The sequence below is a fragment of the Chaetodon trifascialis genome, chromosome 2 (genome assembly GCF_039877785.1).
Source record: "Chaetodon trifascialis isolate fChaTrf1 chromosome 2, fChaTrf1.hap1, whole genome shotgun sequence".
In the NCBI taxonomy this organism is placed as follows: Eukaryota; Metazoa; Chordata; class Actinopteri; order Chaetodontiformes; family Chaetodontidae; genus Chaetodon; species Chaetodon trifascialis.
In genome coordinates, this window is record NC_092057.1 from 27,439,509 (window position 1) to 27,460,830 (window position 21,322).

At 40.9% G+C, this 21,322-nt stretch overlaps 1 protein-coding gene across 4 annotated transcripts in view; it reads right to left on the reverse strand.

Moving 5' to 3' along the window:
• Window positions 1-21,322, reverse strand: part of sorcs1 (sortilin-related VPS10 domain containing receptor 1) — a 171,892-nt gene that overhangs the window by 59,047 nt on the left and 91,523 nt on the right. For all 4 annotated transcript variants that reach the window (XR_011602540.1, XM_070972396.1, XM_070972388.1 and 1 more), the window contains exon 4: window positions 3,134-3,292. Coding sequence is in view for 3 of the 4 variants with exons in the window: in XM_070972396.1 (XP_070828497.1) it covers window positions 3,134-3,292 (159 nt within the window). In the remaining variant the exon portion in view is untranslated. The remainder of the gene's footprint in view (window positions 1-3,133; window positions 3,293-21,322) is intronic.

Below are 21,322 nucleotides of genomic sequence, written 5' to 3' on the forward strand. Positions count from 1 at the left end.
TGTCAAAAAATATGTCAACATTTTTGAGAAATTAGTCAAAATTCTGCCAAAAAACTAATAAAGTTTTAACTCCAAAACATATGTGCTATTCATTAAAATTACAATTTAGCGACAACTTATTCTGGTAATACAGATTTTGATGCACTGAACACTTACTGTATCTTAATTTTGGCTGAACTTTGAGTTAGAAGCAGGGCTGGGCGATAAAAATATAACGATATGTCTTGCGATAGACACGTCATCAATATCAATAAAAAATGCGTTCGATAAAACATTCGATAATTTTTTTTTCCTTTGTCGGAAGAAACTTGAAGTTGCGAAGCGAGGTTGGTTGCATGAACAAAGGCGCTCGCTCTCAGGTAACCGAGCAACGTAGGAAGTAATCGCTAATCAGTGAGAGAGACACGCTAACACACCAATCATGTAACATTATCAAGTTCGGTTGCGCCATCTCGTTGTCTCGTGTTTGATGCTCCGCAAGGAGTGAGATGAGAAATAGAAAGTGAGCGCTGCAGCGAGCAAAGAAATTGTCGATAGAACTGGGAAAGTCAGCTCGCCAGTATGGCAGTTTTTTGGATTTTATAAGTCGGACCGTAGTCAGAACAATGTGGTCTGTTATGCAGGACTGTCGTCCCCACCAAGACCGGTAACACCACTAACTTGTTTAACCACCTTAGCCGCGCTCACTCTTCGGAGCGCAGCCGTATTCGCCAACGTCCAACAACATCTGCAACCGCAGCACCACCGCACAAGCAGCTGACCACCATGCAGAGGTATCTGCTTCAGTGCCTGATGACAATCATCTAAAAGGCACGAAGACATAACGGAGGCAGCGGCATATCATATAACTAAAGACATGCTTCACTGAGCACTGTGGAGAAGCCAGGTTATAAAAATGTGTACACGTGCTAACACACTTGCAATAAAAATATAATTGAATAGTTCATGTATGTTTAGAGTAAGAAGAGTGACTAAAGTTGTTCATATGTCTAGGCTGGTTTTATAATTCAGTCAAGTCCACCTCAGTTTCTGCTATGTTTCCAAAACACTGCACATATCTGTGTTATGATCCTAGCTTCCTGTCTCTCCACTTGTGTCTCCTCTCCCTTTTTCCCCTATGTGTGTGTCTGTCTGTCACCCCTGTTCCTGCGGCTGGGCATCCCTGTACCTGCAGCTGGCTCCGCCTCCAGGTGTTCACCTGGAGCACATGTCTTCATTGTTTGGAGTATTTAAAGAGCTGACAGTCTTCTCCCAGTCGCCGGATTATTCTCTCGTCCTCCCATGAGTGTGTTCGGTCTACTGGTTGTAGGTACTACGTCTCTTGTTCTATCAAATTCTGAGAAAGTGTTTTGTGTTCATCCGTCTACGCTCCAGCAACTTATTGTGTGCTGTGTTTTCTGTTCTTTCAGTGTCTCCTGCCGCTTCCATGCGTGCCTCACACCCGCTTCGTCGGAGCTCCTTTGGTTTTCTCCCCACTCAGTTTGAGTGCGCTTTTTGTTTATCGTTTTCCACTCCTTTTGAGTGCGTCTTTTGTTTGTTTCCATCTCCGCTCGGTGAGCGTGTTTTGTGTTCTCGTTTTGTTAATAAATTGTTCTTGATTCATTTAAGTCCTGTCTCCGGGTCTGCATTACTGGGTCCAGTTAATTATTGGCTAACCAGCCTAACAATCTGAAAACATTTTATTCAGCAGAAGGTGAATCAGCTTGTGAACTTCCTGCACTAAACCTGCAGAAAACAAGTTCTCAGGTTTCTCTGTTTACATTTTTACACTTTTTTTTACATTTATTATTTGAGTGTTTTCCATGGTTGTGTTGACATTTCCTTTCCTTTCTGCCTGGATAGCTGAAGGGATTATAATCAGAGGAAGGTTCAATTTAAAATAAAAATGTTTAAATTAAATGTATTTTTCTCCCGGTCTTTATTTTAAATAGGTCATAAAAAATATCAATAATTATTGATATCGACCAATATAAAACACTTATATCGCAATAGAGTTTTCAGCCATATCGCCCAACCCTAGTTAGAAGTCATCATTTTGACTTGCTATCTCAAAATTTGCTTTACCTTGACCCACTTTATGCTTTGTATTAGAATGTATTTTGGCTGATCAGATTGCAATTAGTGCGTGATCATCTGAAAGTGCAGGTGTAGGTGCACCAAGACACATGACGGACGGACTGTGATCCAATCAGCCACACCACCTCTGGAAGCTGCCCGAGACACATTGTGACCACAATGAACACAAGAGTAAATGCAACTGCGTTTCCAATCCATATACAACAACTACGTGGGCTGATAAAACACCAGTAACTGAACAACATACAGTCGTGTCAGTTTAATGGCACATGCGTAGGTTTGACACGCAGTCCTCATCCACAAAAGCCCCCATCACGATCCTCTTTCACCAGTCTTGACTACATTCCTCTGGACAGTGGTGGCAGTGACCACAGCTGATTAAAGCAGCTGCATAAAAGAGCATTCTCCTCCGCTTTAGTTTTTTGGCATTTCAGTTATTCCAGACGGCTTCTTCCTCGGCTTCAGAAAGCCATCAGAAGTCCATCCGATAGCTCAGCTTCATCTTTTTTGGTTTTGTGTCTTTGTTTTTTTTTGAACCCATGCAAACGAGAGGAGGGCGTCAGAAGGAAGAAGAACAATAATAAGAAGGAGAAGTTGGACAGAGCGACTGGTTCTCATTCATCTCATTCGTTCCCTATGTGGACACTGCAATGTGTGCAATGAGGTTAAATCATATCTTGATACAATGGAAGGTGCAAAGGGGGCTTTGCTTTAAGGATCAACATTTTGACTTCATCTCATAGATCTTGTTTTATCTGAGAATTTTAATGTAGAAAGTCTGAACTTTTCATCCTCTCTTTTCTTTAACTGGTGAAAATGGATATCTGTATCAGTGAATTTTGAACTACCTGAATCCATGCTGATCCACCTTTCTCCCAAATGAACATCATGAATTCTGACTGTGTGCTCTGAGCCTAACTCTTGTGTAACAGAATCTTACATTTATGCTCTGAGGCACTGCAACACCAGACTGTTGTTTCTTATCGGGCTTAACACTCAGTGTCTTTTCATATCTTTTAACAAGCAGCCGCTAAACTAGCCTTGCCTGTTCTCTAACCTTCTGGTCGTGGCTGTATGCCAGAATCCAGTCTTCCTGCTCGGGGTGGAAAAGCAGGCTGAGGATGTAGAAGTTGAGCCGGTACTTCTGGTAGGTAGCGCCTTCATCAGAGCTGATCAGTAGGCTGCTCTCCACCTCTGGATCAGTTAGCAGCATGATCTGAAGATGACAGAAGTATGAGCGATTAGGGATAATGTCAGCAGGTTGGTGGTTTTTCAGCACTTAACAGAAAAGCACAAAACAGCATTCTTTAGAAGCCAGTTCCATTTGATTTCTGCCCTGCACACTGTGTGATTATTTTCCTTTGATTGCCGAATTATTCCTCTTTCGTCTGTACTTCATCCACTTGCTGGCGTGCCGAAAAGACAGACCACAGTGAGACAAGTCAATCAAGACTGATTATCATATCTGAGATATAAAGTGTATTAATACAAGCGTGGCTGCAGATTACCATGTTAAAAACTTGTCATCCACAGTCAGTTTTCCATTGATGATGCCATATCTCAAATAATAATTTGCATGTGTTAGGCTTGATGATATAATCAGTATGATACATCTTGCAGCAAATGTGTGTGTGTGTGTGTGTGTGTGTGTGTGTGTGTGTGTGTGTGTGTGTGTGTGTGTGTGTGTGTGTGTGTGTGTGTGTGTGTGCTGCCTTGGTGAAAATGGAGCGGCTGTGTGTGCCTCGTTGTTCAGATCTCTGCTGTTTGTCTCAGTCTTCATTTTTCGCCGCCTATGCTCAGTCAGGCCTTGAAAGCACTAATTTCCCATGAGCTTCTTTCTTTTCTTAGAGGTCCAACATTTTTTGCCAAATTCTGGCACGGTCCTCAGAAAACTCACACAAAAAAAAATCCCCAGATAATATCACATGCAAATATAATTGAAAAAGTGGACCTCAAGCCACACAAGCACTCTCATCATTAGGAGAGTGTACAGTAGCGAGAGTTAAGAGAGTAACGCTGTGGGCGTGTGCATGTAAATCTAGGATTTCTGCAAGGCTGTGAGTGATACTGTTTGCTCACAGTGAAGTCTATAACCAATACTACCACTGACAAATACTCACCCTGGTAACCCTTGTTAAAGATGACACACATTGGCTTCATATACAGCTACAGTAGATTTATAGCTGTCAGCTCAAAGCAGACAAAATCTTAGCCTTGGTTTCATCCATGAACTATACATAAAGATGGATGACATGAACTCTCTAAGTGAAGACAAAACCAGAGATGAGAATGAGACGCCACACTTAACAGTCATTTTCTGCATCTGTCATATGGCTCTCGCCACTGCACCATCCATTTAGTAGACTAGCAGCAGGTCTTGACTCTATTCAGTGAACATGAAGATGAGCACAGATTATGGCCAATTCTTTTGCTCAGAAGTCACTGAAGTAAGTGCACTCATTTCTCACAGACAGACAAATTACTACAAAATGAATTTTGTTTGTTCAGCTCAGCAACACACTCTCACAAGATACAACATTATCCATCAGAAAGTATCAGGTATTTATAAAAAACAAAAAAAACCCAAACAAAACTATAATAGGGTTAACACATTTGAAGGAGGGCCAGTGCATGAACAATACACAGGTCTACATGGCATTTCTATCCTTTGTTCTAGTGAATATTGAATTTTAAGAACAAGTTATATCATTAGACTAGTTTGCCATGATCAAATTTGGTGCGTTTGAACCAACACGATGAGTAGAAACCAGTATTCTTACTGCTGGTTCATGTCATTTTGCTTAATGGCATCTCTGCCAGTGACGGTGCTTGCAGGATCTTCAAAGTAAGAATTAAACAGCCTCACTAAATCTATCAAAACACTTAAACTTCTATAAATCTATGGGGTTTAAAAAAAAAAAAAAAAAGATTTGTGGCCAGCCGCCAAAACACAGCACTGATGACACAGTAATGGAGGTGACAGTGTAAGAGGCAGATAAGAGTCCAGCCAGCCATCCTGCGCTCACTGCAGTGATCAGAGCTAAAAGTGTCACTTCTGCTCATCAACCCCTCATTTTGCACATGTAAAATGATCTTCTTAACACTTACATAACACTTAATATTATACTGGCCGTGTAATGCTCCTCTCTTCCTCCATCTCAGTTTTTTCCTGTTCTTCTTTTTCTTTCAGAGTTCCCAAAGTAACAATCAAGGCTGTTTTCGTACAGCTTGTCGAGTCCTTTTGTCATTTTGGGCTGTAGGTACATTGACTTGAAAATGGTCTGAGCTAGGCTTACTGCAGGTGAAGGTTCTTTATATGTTGTTGACTGGCACTACATGTCACACAAGAGCAGCAGCATGTTAGACCAAAACTAATGGGTGTCAGTCACACCTCGTCTCAAACCAGAAACAGCCGTAATATTGCTCAATATCGATAATTTTACCTCGCAAATCATCACAAAACACACTCCATTTAAACTTGCTAGAAACAAAATTAAAATCACCAAAACCATCTTGGTTAGTATTTCAACTGTTTCAACAATCACAAACCCTCAATTCACTGACTTGCTGTTTCTGGTAGTTCTCCTGCAAATGCTAACTACTTATAACATCAAGTAAAATATACTTTAGACAGCTCAAGTTTGATGGTTTCAATTGAATGTGAATGACTTCAGCTGAACATTTCCAACTGCACTCTGCCAACTTGCTGTTCCAGGGCTGAGTGGGAACGTCACTCCCTTAATAATAATAATAATAATAATAATAATAATAATAATAATATAGCCTTTTTCCTGACACTCAAAAAATCTTCACAAAGAGAAAATGAATTAAAAACATAATCTCTTTATAAATGCGGAGAGGGTACTCACATGCACTAACATGCATGCGGCTGGACCAGCTACTGAAACAAAGAACAGAGAAACTCAGACTCCATCACTCTGCCCCTTACAGTGAGACGTTATTCTCTGTTCAGGCCACCATTACTCCACTATATCTACATTGGAAATAGCTATATGCTACATTACTAGAACCTTTAATATGATAGGACAGAAACTGACTGATGTGATTAAACAATTATTAGCTTATATGTTATAATTGTGGTTACAGACCGCCTCAAGTGCAGCAGCCCTGCTGTCTCGTGATGCCTCTGTCACCAATAGGTCAATGAAAGTCATTATGTAAGTGCAGAGAAAGTACTGTCCCTGTGTCACACACATGGTCTTACATTACGTTCAGAGGTGGCCTATGGCATGACAATCTCTGAGTGTGCATTATGCCGTCAGACAAGAGTGAGAGAGCATACACGCTGCTCTCACAGCCCATACAGTTCTGTGTGGCACTGTACAGCAAAGCGTTTCTGGTCGCTCATGCCACTGACTCATTTGTCAGCACTTGCTTGGGTAACAGCAGCAATGGTGGGCAGACCCACTAACACCAGATCATCAATCACAGGAGGCGGATATAATGCCACATACGTGAGCCACATGCTGACCAATCAAATCAAATGCACTTAAATGCAGTCTGAGAACTACAAATCCCAATTAGCATTTTGCTCTCTCCCTGGAACTTCAACTCTGCTGGATTAATAGACAGAGTTTGAAGGGGCTGATGTACTGTATTTCTGGAAGATGGAGGATTATAGGAACATTACACGATCATCAGCATTCTTAGTTAGAAAAATGTGAATTCCACCAGTCTATGTACATCAGAAAGGTTTCGGTTTATTCTTGTGTGTGCGTATATATATATATATATGATTGAACTGAGCCTTTTAATTTTACTCTGGGTTCTTGCCTTGTTGCATTTTTGGCCAAGACGTTGGCAGTGTAGACTGGAGATGCTGAGACCTTTAACCGCTCCAGCACATCTTTACGACTGACATTTATCAACCTCTTGTGAATACTTTACTCTCTCCTGGCTAGACCTGCTCCCCTTTCACTGCCCTTTGGCTTCAATTATAAGACTCAGTACCTCTGGCTTAAGCACAACCCGCAGCTAACGTTTCCTTAGCCTCACTGATACGGATGTGAAATAATCCACAGTTGCTTCTGTGGCTTAGAGGAGCATCTCTACAAGGAGAGAATCCTATCCCCTGTATAGGAGATATACTGCACTTCATCACACACAGAGAATGAATAAAAAAAGGTAAAAGTGCTTTGGAAAGAAATTAGTGCTTTATTCTCTTTCTGTGTTTCTGTTGTTGGTTCTTTGAGAAACATGTACACTTTGAAAGATATGAATCAAAAAGACAGGTGAGAGGAAGTGTTAAGAAATAGACTCGACCCAGTGTGCTTCAACAGGAGTTTGCAGACATACAATAACTGAAAAGCAGACAAACACGAAGAAAGCACTTGTCAGATGATAGAATAAATCTGAACCGGCCTTGATCCTATTCCACAGGTGGATCATTCTTTGTTTACAAGTTGTTGTTTGCTCAGAAATCACAACAAACAGAAACAGAACAGAAACCAGAAACCAGTTCATTAACTTGTATTAAATCACTCCCTCCAAGTTGCTGTCACTGTAAAGCCTGAAAATTGACTTGCCCCACAGAGAATAAATCTCAAGCTCTTTTCTTTGCTCCCCTTTTTGAATGCTTTTCCAATCTGAACCCACTTAAAGTCTGGTGGCAACAAAAAAAATCTATTTATTGCAGGGTATTGCGGGAAATTAGGCACAGATTTATAGAGAGAAGTCACAATCCAATTACTGGGTGACTGTATGAAATAGAAAATATGAAGCTAATTTCATTAATATTCTATCTCTGAGTATTTACGGTAGTGTGGTGGTGGAATTAACTCAAGTATTCCTTACACATATCTTAAATGTCTTCCAGCAGGCACATATACGCTTCATTAACCTTTGTCATTTTCAACCTTTTTGGCCCCATAATTTACAGCCTTTTTTTCACAGACGTGCTTACACTCCCAGTCTACTGTTCCACCAGTGAAATGTTACTCTCTTTCAATAAGTGTGGTAAATGTGGAGCTAAGTTCCTCAAGATACTGTATATGCTATTTACATTGCTATGACAGCTGTATTTCCATGAAGCACTAATGTTAATTTGTTGGACCAAATGTAAAGTGGTTCAATGCTAAATGGTTAGAAATTCCATGGAGACTATATAATAATAATAATAATAATAATAATAATAATAATAATAATAATAATAATGCATTTTTCAACATTTTAGCGTTTTTCTTGTTCGTGTTTTCAGTTTCTGTCTCAGTCTTATCTTTTTCGTGTGTGACACTCAGTATGATTTTGGTTATGCCGCAGCCCCTTTCAGCTTCCTTCTTGCCGTAGTCTCACACTGTCTCCAGTACAGAGCTTCTCCTTCAGTTTGGGCACCATACTGTTTTTGTTTGACTTGTCTGTGTTCCAGTATTTCCTGGACTCGTTCGGTTACTTTGCTCGGAAGCAACTGCTTTTTTAGAACTGTGGTCTCAGGCGACATCCCATAAGGAGCGGAGCTGGTGATGCTCCTACATCATCTAATGTGTGTGTGTGTTCCTGAGGTTTCTTTATCTGCATGCCTTTTCTTTAGAATGAGTTTGACGGTTTAAACTCCCCTCTCTGCTAATCTGTCTGACTGTATGTGTTCAATTCCCCAGTCCTTTGAGATCTTTTTTGAGCACATCTATCTTTTCACAAAAACTCCACCTTCATGAACTTTGAGTACACTGGGTAAGTATTCATTTTTGTTGGGTGCAAGGAGACTGATCTGACACTGATCTTTTGCCATGGCCTCTGGCTGCAGTGGCTCAATACAAGGTGCCCTTCTATGTGTGTTACACACTGAACAACTGCTAACTCTCTCTTTTAGCTCTTGGCCAAAAGAGCAGATTCTTCACTCTCTTCCTTCAGTTTTCCATCCCAAAGTGACTCACATGAATGCCATCAAGCATGTCCTGCCTCAATAATTGGGGTACAATGATTTGGTCTGCATTGTTTTCTCTTCTCTGTAGATCCAGTAGTCTTGAATGTTTTTGGGGATTTGGCTCCTCGTTCTGGCCAGCCTGCATGAATCACCTGTCTCAGTGTGTTTCATCATCAGCTGTCTCCTTTCTACTGTTTTGTAGCTTGTCAGCAGACACACACGCACTTGCTACAATCATGTGTACATGAGTCTCTTGATCATTTGTTGCTGTGTCTGATAGGTAAGCTCTTGATAAGGCATCTGGAACTATAATTTCCTTACCAGATGGGTATTTAACATTCATCTGGTTCTTGTGTGCTCTCAACAGTAACCTCTGCATTCTTGCAGGTGCAGAGCTGAGTGTCTTTTTTTAGAAAGACCTCTTGTGGTTTGTGAACACATTCAACTTCACTTTCTTTGTCATACACAAACAGATGAAATCTTCCAAGTCAAAAAACTATTGGCAAAGTTTATTTCTCAATTTATGGATAGCTTTGCACAGTTTACTCACAGCTCTTGAGGCAAATGCTACAGGTTCTTCTTCCTTTAGAGTCACTGGTCTTGTGCTCCCAAGGTATCGGTTGAGGTCCTAATAATTTAGTAGAGGTGCTTCTGTGAGCATTTTCAGTTTGGTGTAAGCTCCTTCATGTTTCTTTTCCTAAAAAACCACATCACACAGCAGTGCTGTATGGTCACATACATTATATTAGATATGTTATCATTGCCAGCAATCTTTCCATGCCTTTTTTACACTGTGGCATTGACATGTTCTTTATTGCCTCCAAATCGCTCCGCTTTCAGTCCACTGTTAGATAAAATGTGTTCGGTACAGATTTTATTTCCTCTGGTCCTGTGTCTCATTTTTCTAAATTTAGTTTCAGGTTTGTAGCCCTGGTTTGTTCCCAAACGTGTTTCATTCTCTCATGGTGTGGTTCTTCAGTGTCAGCCCACACCAGGATGTCACTGATATATGTTTCCGCATCATCCAGTCCTTCAAAAACCTGCTTCATCCCTATCAGAAACCTCTGCTGTACAATTTACCGCAAATGGAAGCCTTAAGAACTGATTGAGTCTAATTGGTGTGTTGAATGCGCATTGGCGAGAGCTTTTGTCATCGAGTTTGATTTGCCAGAAACCAGTACTAGCATCAAGGGCTGAGATGTATTTTGCATTTTCTAATTTGGATGTGATTTCATCCACAGTTGGAGACTGACAGTGCTCTCTTCTCAGTTTTTAGATCTTATGGATCAAGACAGATCCTGAGACTTCCAGTCGTCCAGGCTCATCAATTTTCTTCACAATTTCATTTCTTCCCATTCTGCAGAGCTCCTCTTTCAGTTCAGGACAGGTATTTTTCTTGGAGATTGTACTTTTGGCACAGCAGTCCCTTCAAGTGGTGTGTTCTTATTCGTGGCAGCCCAAGCTCTGGAAGACATCTTTATATTCAGAGAGTCACCATTTGTGTTCTCCTCTTGTAGGAAGCTTGTCTTTGTTCTGCATTTTCACATTTGGTGACTGCATGCACCTTCTTTGCATTATACACCTGAGCAAAGTGGTTCACTTTTTGAATGTGAAGCATGTTAACCAAACTTCACTGAAGAACTCACCACCAGCCAATCACTGTCAACCAACTGCCAAAATCTGGCGAAGTGGTATCATCATTCTGCGGAGTGTTACATTATCATGCCAGTTTGTGTCAGCTCCAACGGCTGTGTGTGTAGGCTCTAAAACTACATTGGAACCTCTTAACACAGAGCTATAACTCTAGCTTTAACCATAGCAGTGGGATATCAGAAAACACCAGCAGGAATTTTATTTTACCCATGATTTGTAACAAATATCCTCTTAACAGGAGCATCAGATCAGAAAATGCTTATATGGGTCAGATGAGTTAAGATCTGCAGTGTAGCTTATGTATAATTATTTGCAATTATGATCACATATGTTGATGTCACTCTGATGCCTTTTTTTTTTTTTACACTTGAATTTATCTTTAAGTGCTTTTAGATTCTGTGCTATGACAATACTTAATGCATTACATCTTACATTTTAGTTATGGCAATTTCTCATTCATACCCATATCCATGCATTGAATATGAGCAGTGGTTCAAGCCAGGCCTTCCTGGACTTTCTCATGTAAATGTAATACGTGCACCTTGGTTGAATGAGACCATCAAATAATTTGATTTGCACTTCAGAAAAATATATGTGCACTTTCAGGTTAAGACTCACAGGAAATCAGTAAGAGTAAATGGACTGAGTGGTGTACAGGACAGTGTTAGGATGAAAACGTTTTGTATGCTACAGCTGCATGCCTTTGTTTTAATATGTGAAACAAACATGAAATATGTGTATTTTAATCTCATAATAGAGTCTTGACATTGTATGACCTACATTGTGTATGTCCGTGCTCACATGAAAAGGTTGTTTATGTCACTGGCGTCACTCAGTAGCACATACACCTGTGGATAACCATTCACTGTCAGCTGCTACTAAATCAGATGGTTAACAATCACAGCTAATGTTAACAGACATACCGTGAGGGGGGACTGGCAGTGTTAATAATGAGTTAACTGTATCCTTCAATTTCAAGACGGGCCTCTGAGCATCCATGTGGAACTATGTTAAGTTTGCAAACTGCATTGACAGCACGTAGCGAATCAAATCACTCTTGCTGCTTCTTTTCATGAATATTCATGATAAACAGTAGCTATCAAACTCCATCAAGCTACGTGGCTCTAAGTGCAGGACATGAAAGCAAAAAGAGTCGATACACATATTCATAATTATTACTTCTCTTTTCCCGCTGCCTGGTCCACAGCATCGACCAGGTGCTTTCAACTGTTTGATCCGTCTTATTAAACGCAACTCCTGTCTCTTGATCTGAGGCATTTAAGCCTCGGCTAATTGAACACTGCCTGACATTTTAGTTCACCCAGACCCCTGCCAGACCTGACAAACAGTAACATGTCAGCTTCTGCATTTCAGTATAATTGGGTTTCCATCTCAGCTAGTGAGCTAGCTGCCCCTTATAGCAGAGCACAAGTTGCAAGGCGTGTAAGCAGTGTGTGAAAACACAGAGCTACACATTAATTACATATCAATGAACAGAGACAAGACAAACAAGACATGTTTAGATAATTAACTAGCAGCATTGCCACTTTAGACATCTTGATCTGTCTTGAGCTACTGAAATAATGAATTCTTCACAGTTACCATTAATAAATAACACAACGGCATATGCCATTTGGTTCACACTGAGCATGACTTAATGCTTTTGCAGGGGGACCTGCCATTTGGTGCACACTCAGCCTGAGTTAATGCTCTTGAAGGGGAATTCAGGTCCCGTACTCTGGTGGTGTCAGGTGCATTGAATTGTATAGTTTTCACCCCCACGCTGAGGAAGTGGCCAATGTCCCGCAAAGGCAAGTAAGACAAAATTTGATGGAATACCGCAATTCAACTAGATTTACCCTTCCCATCCTCCTTACCACTCCACCGCTCTCTCTCTCTCTTCTATCCCTGTGTCTCACACTCTGTCAACCTGTCTCCTTCTCTCTCCATCTCTCAATCCATCTGTATTTGTGTCATTCAGCCTGTCTCTCCCCCTCTGTTGCTGTGTCTTCTCGCAGGCTCCGGGGCGCTTGCCTCTCTGCTCATCGCAGCCATTTGGAGATTGTGCCTTAGGGCTGACAGATGTTGCGTCCCCTCCCAGCACCACCTACCCCCACCAGCCTCAAACAAAACCATCATCCGTTAGCTTGTCCTGGATTGTGTTACCACCGCTGCGTGCGCTGCATTCCAGCCAGCAAAGCATGGCTGATTTGCAGTGATTCATTTGGCATGCATTGTGCCCTTAAAAAGCCGGTAGACACACATACAAAAAAAACCCTTTCTTTTTCCTGCTTTATGTCAATGTAATGTGCAGTTAAAGGATGCGTTGATTTCAGCGTGCTGCTCTTGCAGCAGGTGGTATTGCTTCAGGTATGTCTGGTGTAAGTAAGCATGTGTCGTAATGACACTTGACCTGTTTAATCAGGAACAGCTCCGCAATTTCACTGTCGCACTAATTCTGCTAAGTTTATGCAGTGTTTTATGTTGAAAATATGTACAAAGTTACAAGAAAAGGTCTCCTTTGCATTCTATTCTTTTGAATATTAATTTACATAAATAAGCTGCAGTGTGTATCTCGATGTCTTTCGTCTTAAGGGGGATATCTGCTGTTTTGCTGTCATCGAAATTCCAGTGTGCTGAAACAAATGTTATCCAAATGAGAGTCTTAAATTGATCCATCAGCTGATGGATCCAGAAAACTGGGAAATAGTTTTTTCTGATTCATGTAGTTATGCAGAAGGATCATTTAAGACCAAAGTAGATTTGGAAATGATCGCTAAGCCTGAAATGTGACAGTTATTTTAGACTTATTACCATTTAATTGCTCCTCATAACACAAAATCTGGACTTAACAAACTGATCATGAGCTCTACATTGTTTCAAAATTGTCCCTTTCAACAAAGGAGGTCTGTCTGTCCCAGTCGTTCCTCACACCTGGACTATGAAACTGTCGCCAAAACGAAACAATTCAGATATTTACTACCCTTAAAAGCATTTCAACAGCACTGCCAAAATTCAGCAGACATATTTACAGTATCAGCAGTATGAAGCTGCCAAGCTTTAACGTACATTGCAATGACACAATCAAGGTTTCATATTGTTCCCCTTGAGTCCTTTAAGTGTACTCGATATGCATTCTCTATGCAACTGACTTCCAAAAAAACAGGTTATTTTAATTTATTCATTCTTTAATTTTAAGGTCAAACATAACGTATTTTGCTTGATTTGTTCTCATCCTAATATCAGAGTTATGTATGTTAAATACCGAAAATCTGATCATGTTCATTATTCTTTGGCACTTTTAGTCTTTATTTTTGGTCTTATTTTTGGTTTTACATATTTGTTTCCCACAAATCGACTCTATCACGTTTTCACAGTCTGTTGAAGCATTCCAGTAAGCCATGACTGTGACAGTGAGCCAGCATGCACAATGTCAGGACTCAGCTAGCTGTCCGTTCTGTGTGTGTGCTGGTTTTTGTTCGGTGTCAGGTATAGAATTTGGCCACTGGTCAAAGATTGCTCTAAACAAATAAGTGGCAGCATATCACCAGAGTAACTAACTGCTCCTCTTTACTGTAGCTGTATTTGGCTGTAGCTATTAGCTGCTGTTAGCTAGTTAGCCATGCAGCTAGTGGCTCTATCAGGTGACTGGACTCAGGCCTGACTGAGAACTCTGGGCACAGCAGGATTGTTAAGGATTAACGTTATACCGCGGACAACATTCAGCCACCTCCTAGTGAACACGCAGGGATCAGGACCCAACACAGTCTTTGGGACCGAAGGAGCCAGGTTGAGGACAGGGAGGATTTACAGTGACTCTGACTCTGAGGATGATGAAGAGGCTGGAAGAGGAGAGGCATGAAGTGGGAGAACAGCAAGAGAAAGGCCAGTCTGCAAAAGCAGCATTCACAACCAAATCAGGCTTGGTTGTTGTAACATTGGAAAGACAAGACAGTTCTGGCCAGTTTCATTTTGTTTTTGTCGAATGTGAATGAACTGTGTTTTATGATGTTTTATGACCTTGGTAATTAAGCTCGTCTTTAAATAAGTCAATAGTCTAGTCAATAAAAGAGGGAACACTTAAATTTAGAAATTTACAATTGTATTTTTCTGTGTAATAAGGAAAATACAAGAATATTTCCTTTCTTGACATTTGTTTCTTTATTTATTATACTTCAAAAAAAAGAGCGCTTGTCAGAACTCTGATGAATACTTCATCACATTCTGTTGCTAAATATAGTCTCTCTCTCTCTCTCTATATATATATATGTGTGTGTGTGTGAATATGTGTGTGTGTACACACACACACACACACACACACACACATATATTATTGACATTTTAAACTACAATTCTGGCTATATGTAATACATCGCACCTTTAACTGTGAAACAACACCACTGCAAACCAATGAGCAACAGCTGGTGTTTGTGCTTGTGCACGACACAATATTCTCTCTTTACACATGATGTTAATGATGTTAATGTGTACCTGCAGTGTGGAGGAGGAGAGATGGCAGTACCAATGATCTTTCTACAGAATGATTCACTCACCTTTAAGATTTTGAAATGAAAAAGTTTTTGATACTATTTATGCTGCATTTTGTCTGCCCTTTAGTGCATTTATATTTGAGTAATTACCTTCAGCATAGTAGCTTTCATTGGTAGTGGCAAGGTCCACCATTCCCACACTGGATGGAAGAGTTTGACAGGAAGTGACGAATGAGTGAAATCTCAATAATATCAGTCTCACTGTTTATTCTCTTAATGATGTATCACAGCTGTGTGAAGTAAGTACTAACACTGACAGAACATCCTGCTGCTGCGCCGAAGTAACAGCATTCAAGTGTTCGAAGCATTTCTTTTCTTTCTTTCGTTCTTTTTTTTTGGGGGGGGGGGGGGGGTGAGGAGCTGCGGGCCACAGGTGTGATTTCAGGAGGGAAATCTTAAAAATTGCAATGTGAAGTAGAACAAAGATGACCTTCCCTGCTGTGTGTGCAAAACAATCACATCTACAAGCCTCTGCAAACTTAATAAACTTTGTATGCTTCACACAGTCAGACCAGCCTCCCCTCTGCAACAGCACCCAGCATCTGAGGACACCACCAAAACCTTGCCCACATCTATGCTTCACAGAATCACCTAGGAAGTGTCTCGTCTAGTTTCAGAGACTTGTGAAAGCCCATCTTGTAACATCCAAAGCCAAGAAATCAATGCAGACTGAAGGAAAATTAACATAAAATGGAGCTGAGTTTAATGTATTATGTTCTCCTCTCCATTCATTTGGTGCTTTGTTGTTTTTTGATCCCTTTGTTTGTTTGCTTTCCATGATTTCTTAATCAATATCAATAGTCTGATGTTGCTGATGTTGGTCTTATTATTTATTGCCTATATTCTAATAGCTTTAAAATGACTCATCAAATAAACGTTTGACTTGTCCATGGCCCGAATTACCTGTTATCAGACTAACTGGCTCAGAGGGAGAAGTCCTATGTTTTTTTTTTTTAAGATATATATGTATAATACATATAACATCAGGGGCCTCATTTATAAAACATTGTGTAGAATCCATACTAAAAGTGTGTGTATACCCAAAAGCTGAAAATGGCGTATGCCAAAAAATATTCGGATTTATAAAACCGTGCGTACTCACACCTGCACGCAATTTTCCCTTTATAAATCACACTCCACCTGGAAGATTGCGCAGGTGGATTCACCTCACATCCCGCCCCCGACACACCCACATTTTACCATGAATGGTCAATGCAAAGTACCTCATGAATGTCTTTGCATATAAATATGCCTGCTGATCAATGGCATTTTACGTTCGATCATGGCAGAAAAAAGAAAAAGAAATTGAGACTGAAATCGAGGTGCTTGTGGATGAGGTGGAGGCCAGAGAGGATATTTTGTTTGGTGGTCACAGTAATGGCGTCACGAAAAAAAAAAAAAAGAGTGGCAGCACGTCGTCACCGCAGTGAATAGTTCCAGTGCCACAGAGCGATCTGATTAAAAAGAAGTGGTCGGATGTGAAGGTGGAGGCCAAGAAGAAAGTGGCATGGCACCGTCAAAGCGCATCTGCTACTGGTGGGGGCAAGGGCGCACCCGAGCCCACACCGCTGGACACCAAGATAGCCTCGATCCTTGGTACGGGATGGCGCGGTTCCGGCGGGTGGGTCTATCTAACACTGGGCCCAGTTCAGCACATAGATCCAAGAGCACCGCTCTAGGGAATCTAAATCGGCTTATTAGCCAGTCATCATCACAGGCCAGGAAATCTCTGTGGTCCCTAAACCTTCTCTCCATCCTGATCCTACCATTTGCGTGATCTTCCAGCAGTGCCAGCGCATCCATTGTGCAGCATTATGCACGAGTGTCACCGCACTATTTATATGCTTATGCTTGGCAAATTGAATGATTGTTACACACCTTGTCACAATTAATACTAATCCATCAGTGCCATCCACCGCTCTGTATCATTTGAAGATGGAAGTGTGATACATGAACATTGTGCATACAGTAGTAGGCCTAACTGCTCACTAAAGGAACACATGTATAACACTGCAGACTTGGGTGTTTATGATCACGCGGGTCTATAAGTCTGATATGTGATGGCATTAAATGTATGAGATCAATCTGACTTCAGTTGACCACCTCTCCATCTGCACCGCCAGTTCCCCCTGTCTCCAAAATGTTAGTACGCAAGCATCAAAGTTGGCGTACCGGTGCGCACATTCTAACGCTTAGTTTATTTTTATGAATCACAACCTTTGCGTAGGAAGTTGCGTACGCAACTTTCAACCCCCGTTTTGTGCTTAAGCAAGTTTTATAAATGAGGCCCCTGGTCAATAAAGTTATTATCTTTAATATGAATGCAGTCATAAAGGAAAATGTCGAGGCAAAGTTAAATAACTCAGGCAAACATTCATTTAAAACAGCATGAATTGAGAGGAGATGTTTTGGTGATACTATCATCAGGTTGCTCTGTTCCTCTCCCGCTCAGTGAATATATATCGAGCCTAACCTTCCCATGAGTTGACACACAGCTACTGCAGAGGAAGGCATGTTTATTAAATCATGGTGAATATTTGTTATGACATTCCTCTAAGTTTTTGCATCACGCTGTTAGTCTTTGGACACTCTCCCTTTCTCTGATAGTTTATGGATTCTGCTTCTTTCTGCTTGACTTTTTTGTTATTGCCATTTTGAGGACAGTTCGAGGATATGAAATATTAAAGTTCACTTTTAAGTCTGATCTTGTATCCAAAAGTGAGACAATAAACAAAAGTCTTTGAAGCTTGACAGTGGGAGAGGTCTCATCTGAGGTGAATTCATATTCCACCCACCTGCCTGTTGTTGCTGTCGGAGCCACACAAGGCCGTAATTGTTTTTGAATGCTGTGCATGCAAACACATGCGTGCACACACACAGACAAGAAGGCAGACACACGCAAACACAATTGAGGCCTTTGCTGTGAAAACAGTTGAGCCCAGCGATTGTTGTTTTAGTAAATACATTCATGAGAAAAAGCAGTTATGTATTCCTTAAAGACAACTCCAGCTGAGTGTAAAGTAGCAGAGACTGAATCCGTCTGTCACTCATATGCTTCCTCTGGAAAATGTCTCTTTGTTTTCAAACCATTAGAGGCATTACCCATTTGTATGAGACTGCAATTTGTGAGGTTTGGGTTTTTTTAAACCAGCACTCACCATCCCGAGCCATTTACTGTAATAATGTGCTCTCACACAAAATCTCAGGCTAAAACCCAAAATAATCTCCCCTAATGTGTACTCGAGATGAGTTCTCTCATGTACAGGCTCAGTATGAAGCCACAATCTGAAAATTGATGATGTAATTGCTGTAATTGCTGTGTTGTCACTCTGTTTTCTCCGTGGGTGACCCCTGGGCCATCTCTCTGTTTTTTTCTCTCACTCTGTTTTTTTTCTTTTCCCCTCTCCACTCTTCCACTCTCTCCACTCTCTGTCAGTCTATTCGCTGTCTCTTTCCCCCCTCATAAAAGCATCTCCTGCTCCATCTCCTCCTCCCCCTCGTCCAGTGCTTTACTCCCTCTAGCCCCTGCAGCCACAGAGGCCTGATTTACTTCCACTACTAGGGGAAGAGAGGGGCTTTTGTCTGCCACCAGCAGCGGTCACATGGCGTCATGCCGGGGGTGACAGCAAGATTGGCAAACCTGCAGTCTCTGCTACCCTCCCTCACAAGCATGCATGTATGTGCTTGCAATGAACTGCGTGTGGGTGGGAATGACAGAATTTGCATTTGTGTGTATTTGCATTGTATCTGAAACTCCTCCCATCTTTTTGTGTCTGTTTCTCCCTATTGTTTTTACTTGTATTTAATTTTAGCCACACTAGCAGCATGGATGATAGTACATCCATCACTCTGTCAATCTAATGCTACGATCCAGGTTGAAATATTTCAGCAACTATTGGACCGATTGCCATTAGATTTGCTCCACACCGTATTGCCTGCATGAGGTAATTACTTCGGTCTTTGGTGATCTCTTGATTTTCCATTTTCCAATTTAGGACACTTCAGTTGATGAGAAGAAACTTCTCAATCTAGATACACAGTTCCTGTCAGCCTCAGCTCTACTTTGATATCAATCCTGCCATAGACTTCTAACACTGTACCAGCATCCTAACACACTAACAGCATGCTAATATATTAACCTTCAGAATGTCACAGTGACATACTGTTTTAATCGTATGTTATTATAGTTGCAGTATACAGACACACACTCTCATTCAATGGTTTTTCTTTATATGTATTAGTTCCTACATTCTAGATCAATAGTAAAGACATCAAAGCAATGAAACAACAAATTATGTAGCAAGCAAGAAAAAAAAACTGTGGACACAGCAAAACATGTTTTATATTTTACATTCTTCAAAGTAGCCACCCTTTGCTTTGAAGACAGCTTTGCACACTACTGGCATTCCCTCAACCAGCTTGATGAGGTGACCTAGAGTGCTTTTCCAACTGTTTTGAAGGAGTTCCATATATGCTGAGCACTTGTTGGCTGCTTTTATTTCACTCTGCATTACAACTCATCCCAAGGCATCTCATCTGGGTTCAGGTAGGGTGATTGTGGAGGCCAGGTCATCTGTGCAGCACTCTATCACTCTCCTTCTTGGTCAAATAACCTTACATAGCCTGGAAGGGTGTTTTGGATCATTGTCCTGCTGCAAAATAAATGATGGTCCCACAATGCACAAATCAGATGGGATGGCATGTCACTGATTAAATGTGCCTTGAATATTAAAAAAGAATCAACAACAGTGTCACCAGCAAAGCACCTTGACACCAAAACACCTCCTCCTAAGTGCTTCATGATGGCAACCACACAGTGGCTTATTGCTGTGGTCCCATTGGGTTTTCCAGCTCATAAGTCCCAGACATAACCATCTGCAAGCATCTGTCTGTAAAAAAAAATATTCAGGTGGAAAAAAGACCTTCTGCTTGACTTGTATTATTCAATGCCAGGAGTACTTACAGTGATTCTGACTGCTGGGGATAAAAGTTACCTTGTGTGTCACTTTTCAAAAGAGACCAATACCATGCATGTACTCCAAATGGTTCAAGAACAGATATCAATTTTCTTTGGGTATGCCTTGAATAGGCTTTTAAGGTAATTGTTACTGGAATGGTAAGAGCTTTGTACTTAACACAGAGAGCTGACATGAAAAAAAAGCCCAACACTTACCACTTAAATTATGTTTTTATTTTTACTCCTTTTTATTTGCTCCCATTTGACACCAGAGCTGTAACTGAAAGAGTAAGGCTAAAATTGTCATACACACCATAAGAATATACCGAAGCAATGCATGAATTTAAGGGAATACACAAATGCAATTATAGCCAGATACTCATGCCCTTATCATGAAGTAGTGATAATATGAGCCTATAAACTTTCAATTCACACAGTTGCCAGTTTTTCCCAGCTGTCTTCGCTGTATTTGGCAGCTGCAACTGTGTCCTTTTAGTCTGCATTGTGTTAAACCTATTTATCCAATATTATACAGTACTTTGCCATTCATTTGTAGTTTAGGCTGCTCTGCTGCTGGTAGACTTGTCCATGTTTGCAATTAGTCTTATGCTGCGAACACTGTCCCTTTTATGTCTTACCGAGTTGATAACTATTGTCATGTGACTGTTCAATTTCTAAGATAATAATAATAAAAAGATATCCTGGCTATGTTGAACTTGTGCTTCATTGTCCAGGCCCCACTTGTTGAAGAGTAGCCAACCCGTCTCCTCAGTCTCCTATTTCTTTCAAGGCCTAGCGGGCCTGGGTCCACCCCCTTGTATAACTGGTTCATCCCACACACCACATACATATCATTGTATGGAGGCTGTACAGCAGCAGATGATGGGCAAAAAAGAAAAAAATATGAAAAATCTATCTGATATTGTATGCTAAAGCTAGATTAATTCAATGTTATAGCACAGCAGGCACTGATATATAAATACCATAAAAGAGTTAGAACAGAGTCGCCACAGCTGGAAATTCCTGCCTGACTTGATTGCCTCTATATTGAAAGCATAGACGATTGCTGTTCAGACAACACTGGGCTGCTCTCTCTAATTCAAGTCAATGTAGCTCACCCAACGGTCGATCTCTCTCCCTGCAATCAACTTAAACATATAATACTCCAGCCAGATCATCCAAACAAGATGGTGTTTCCTTAAATAG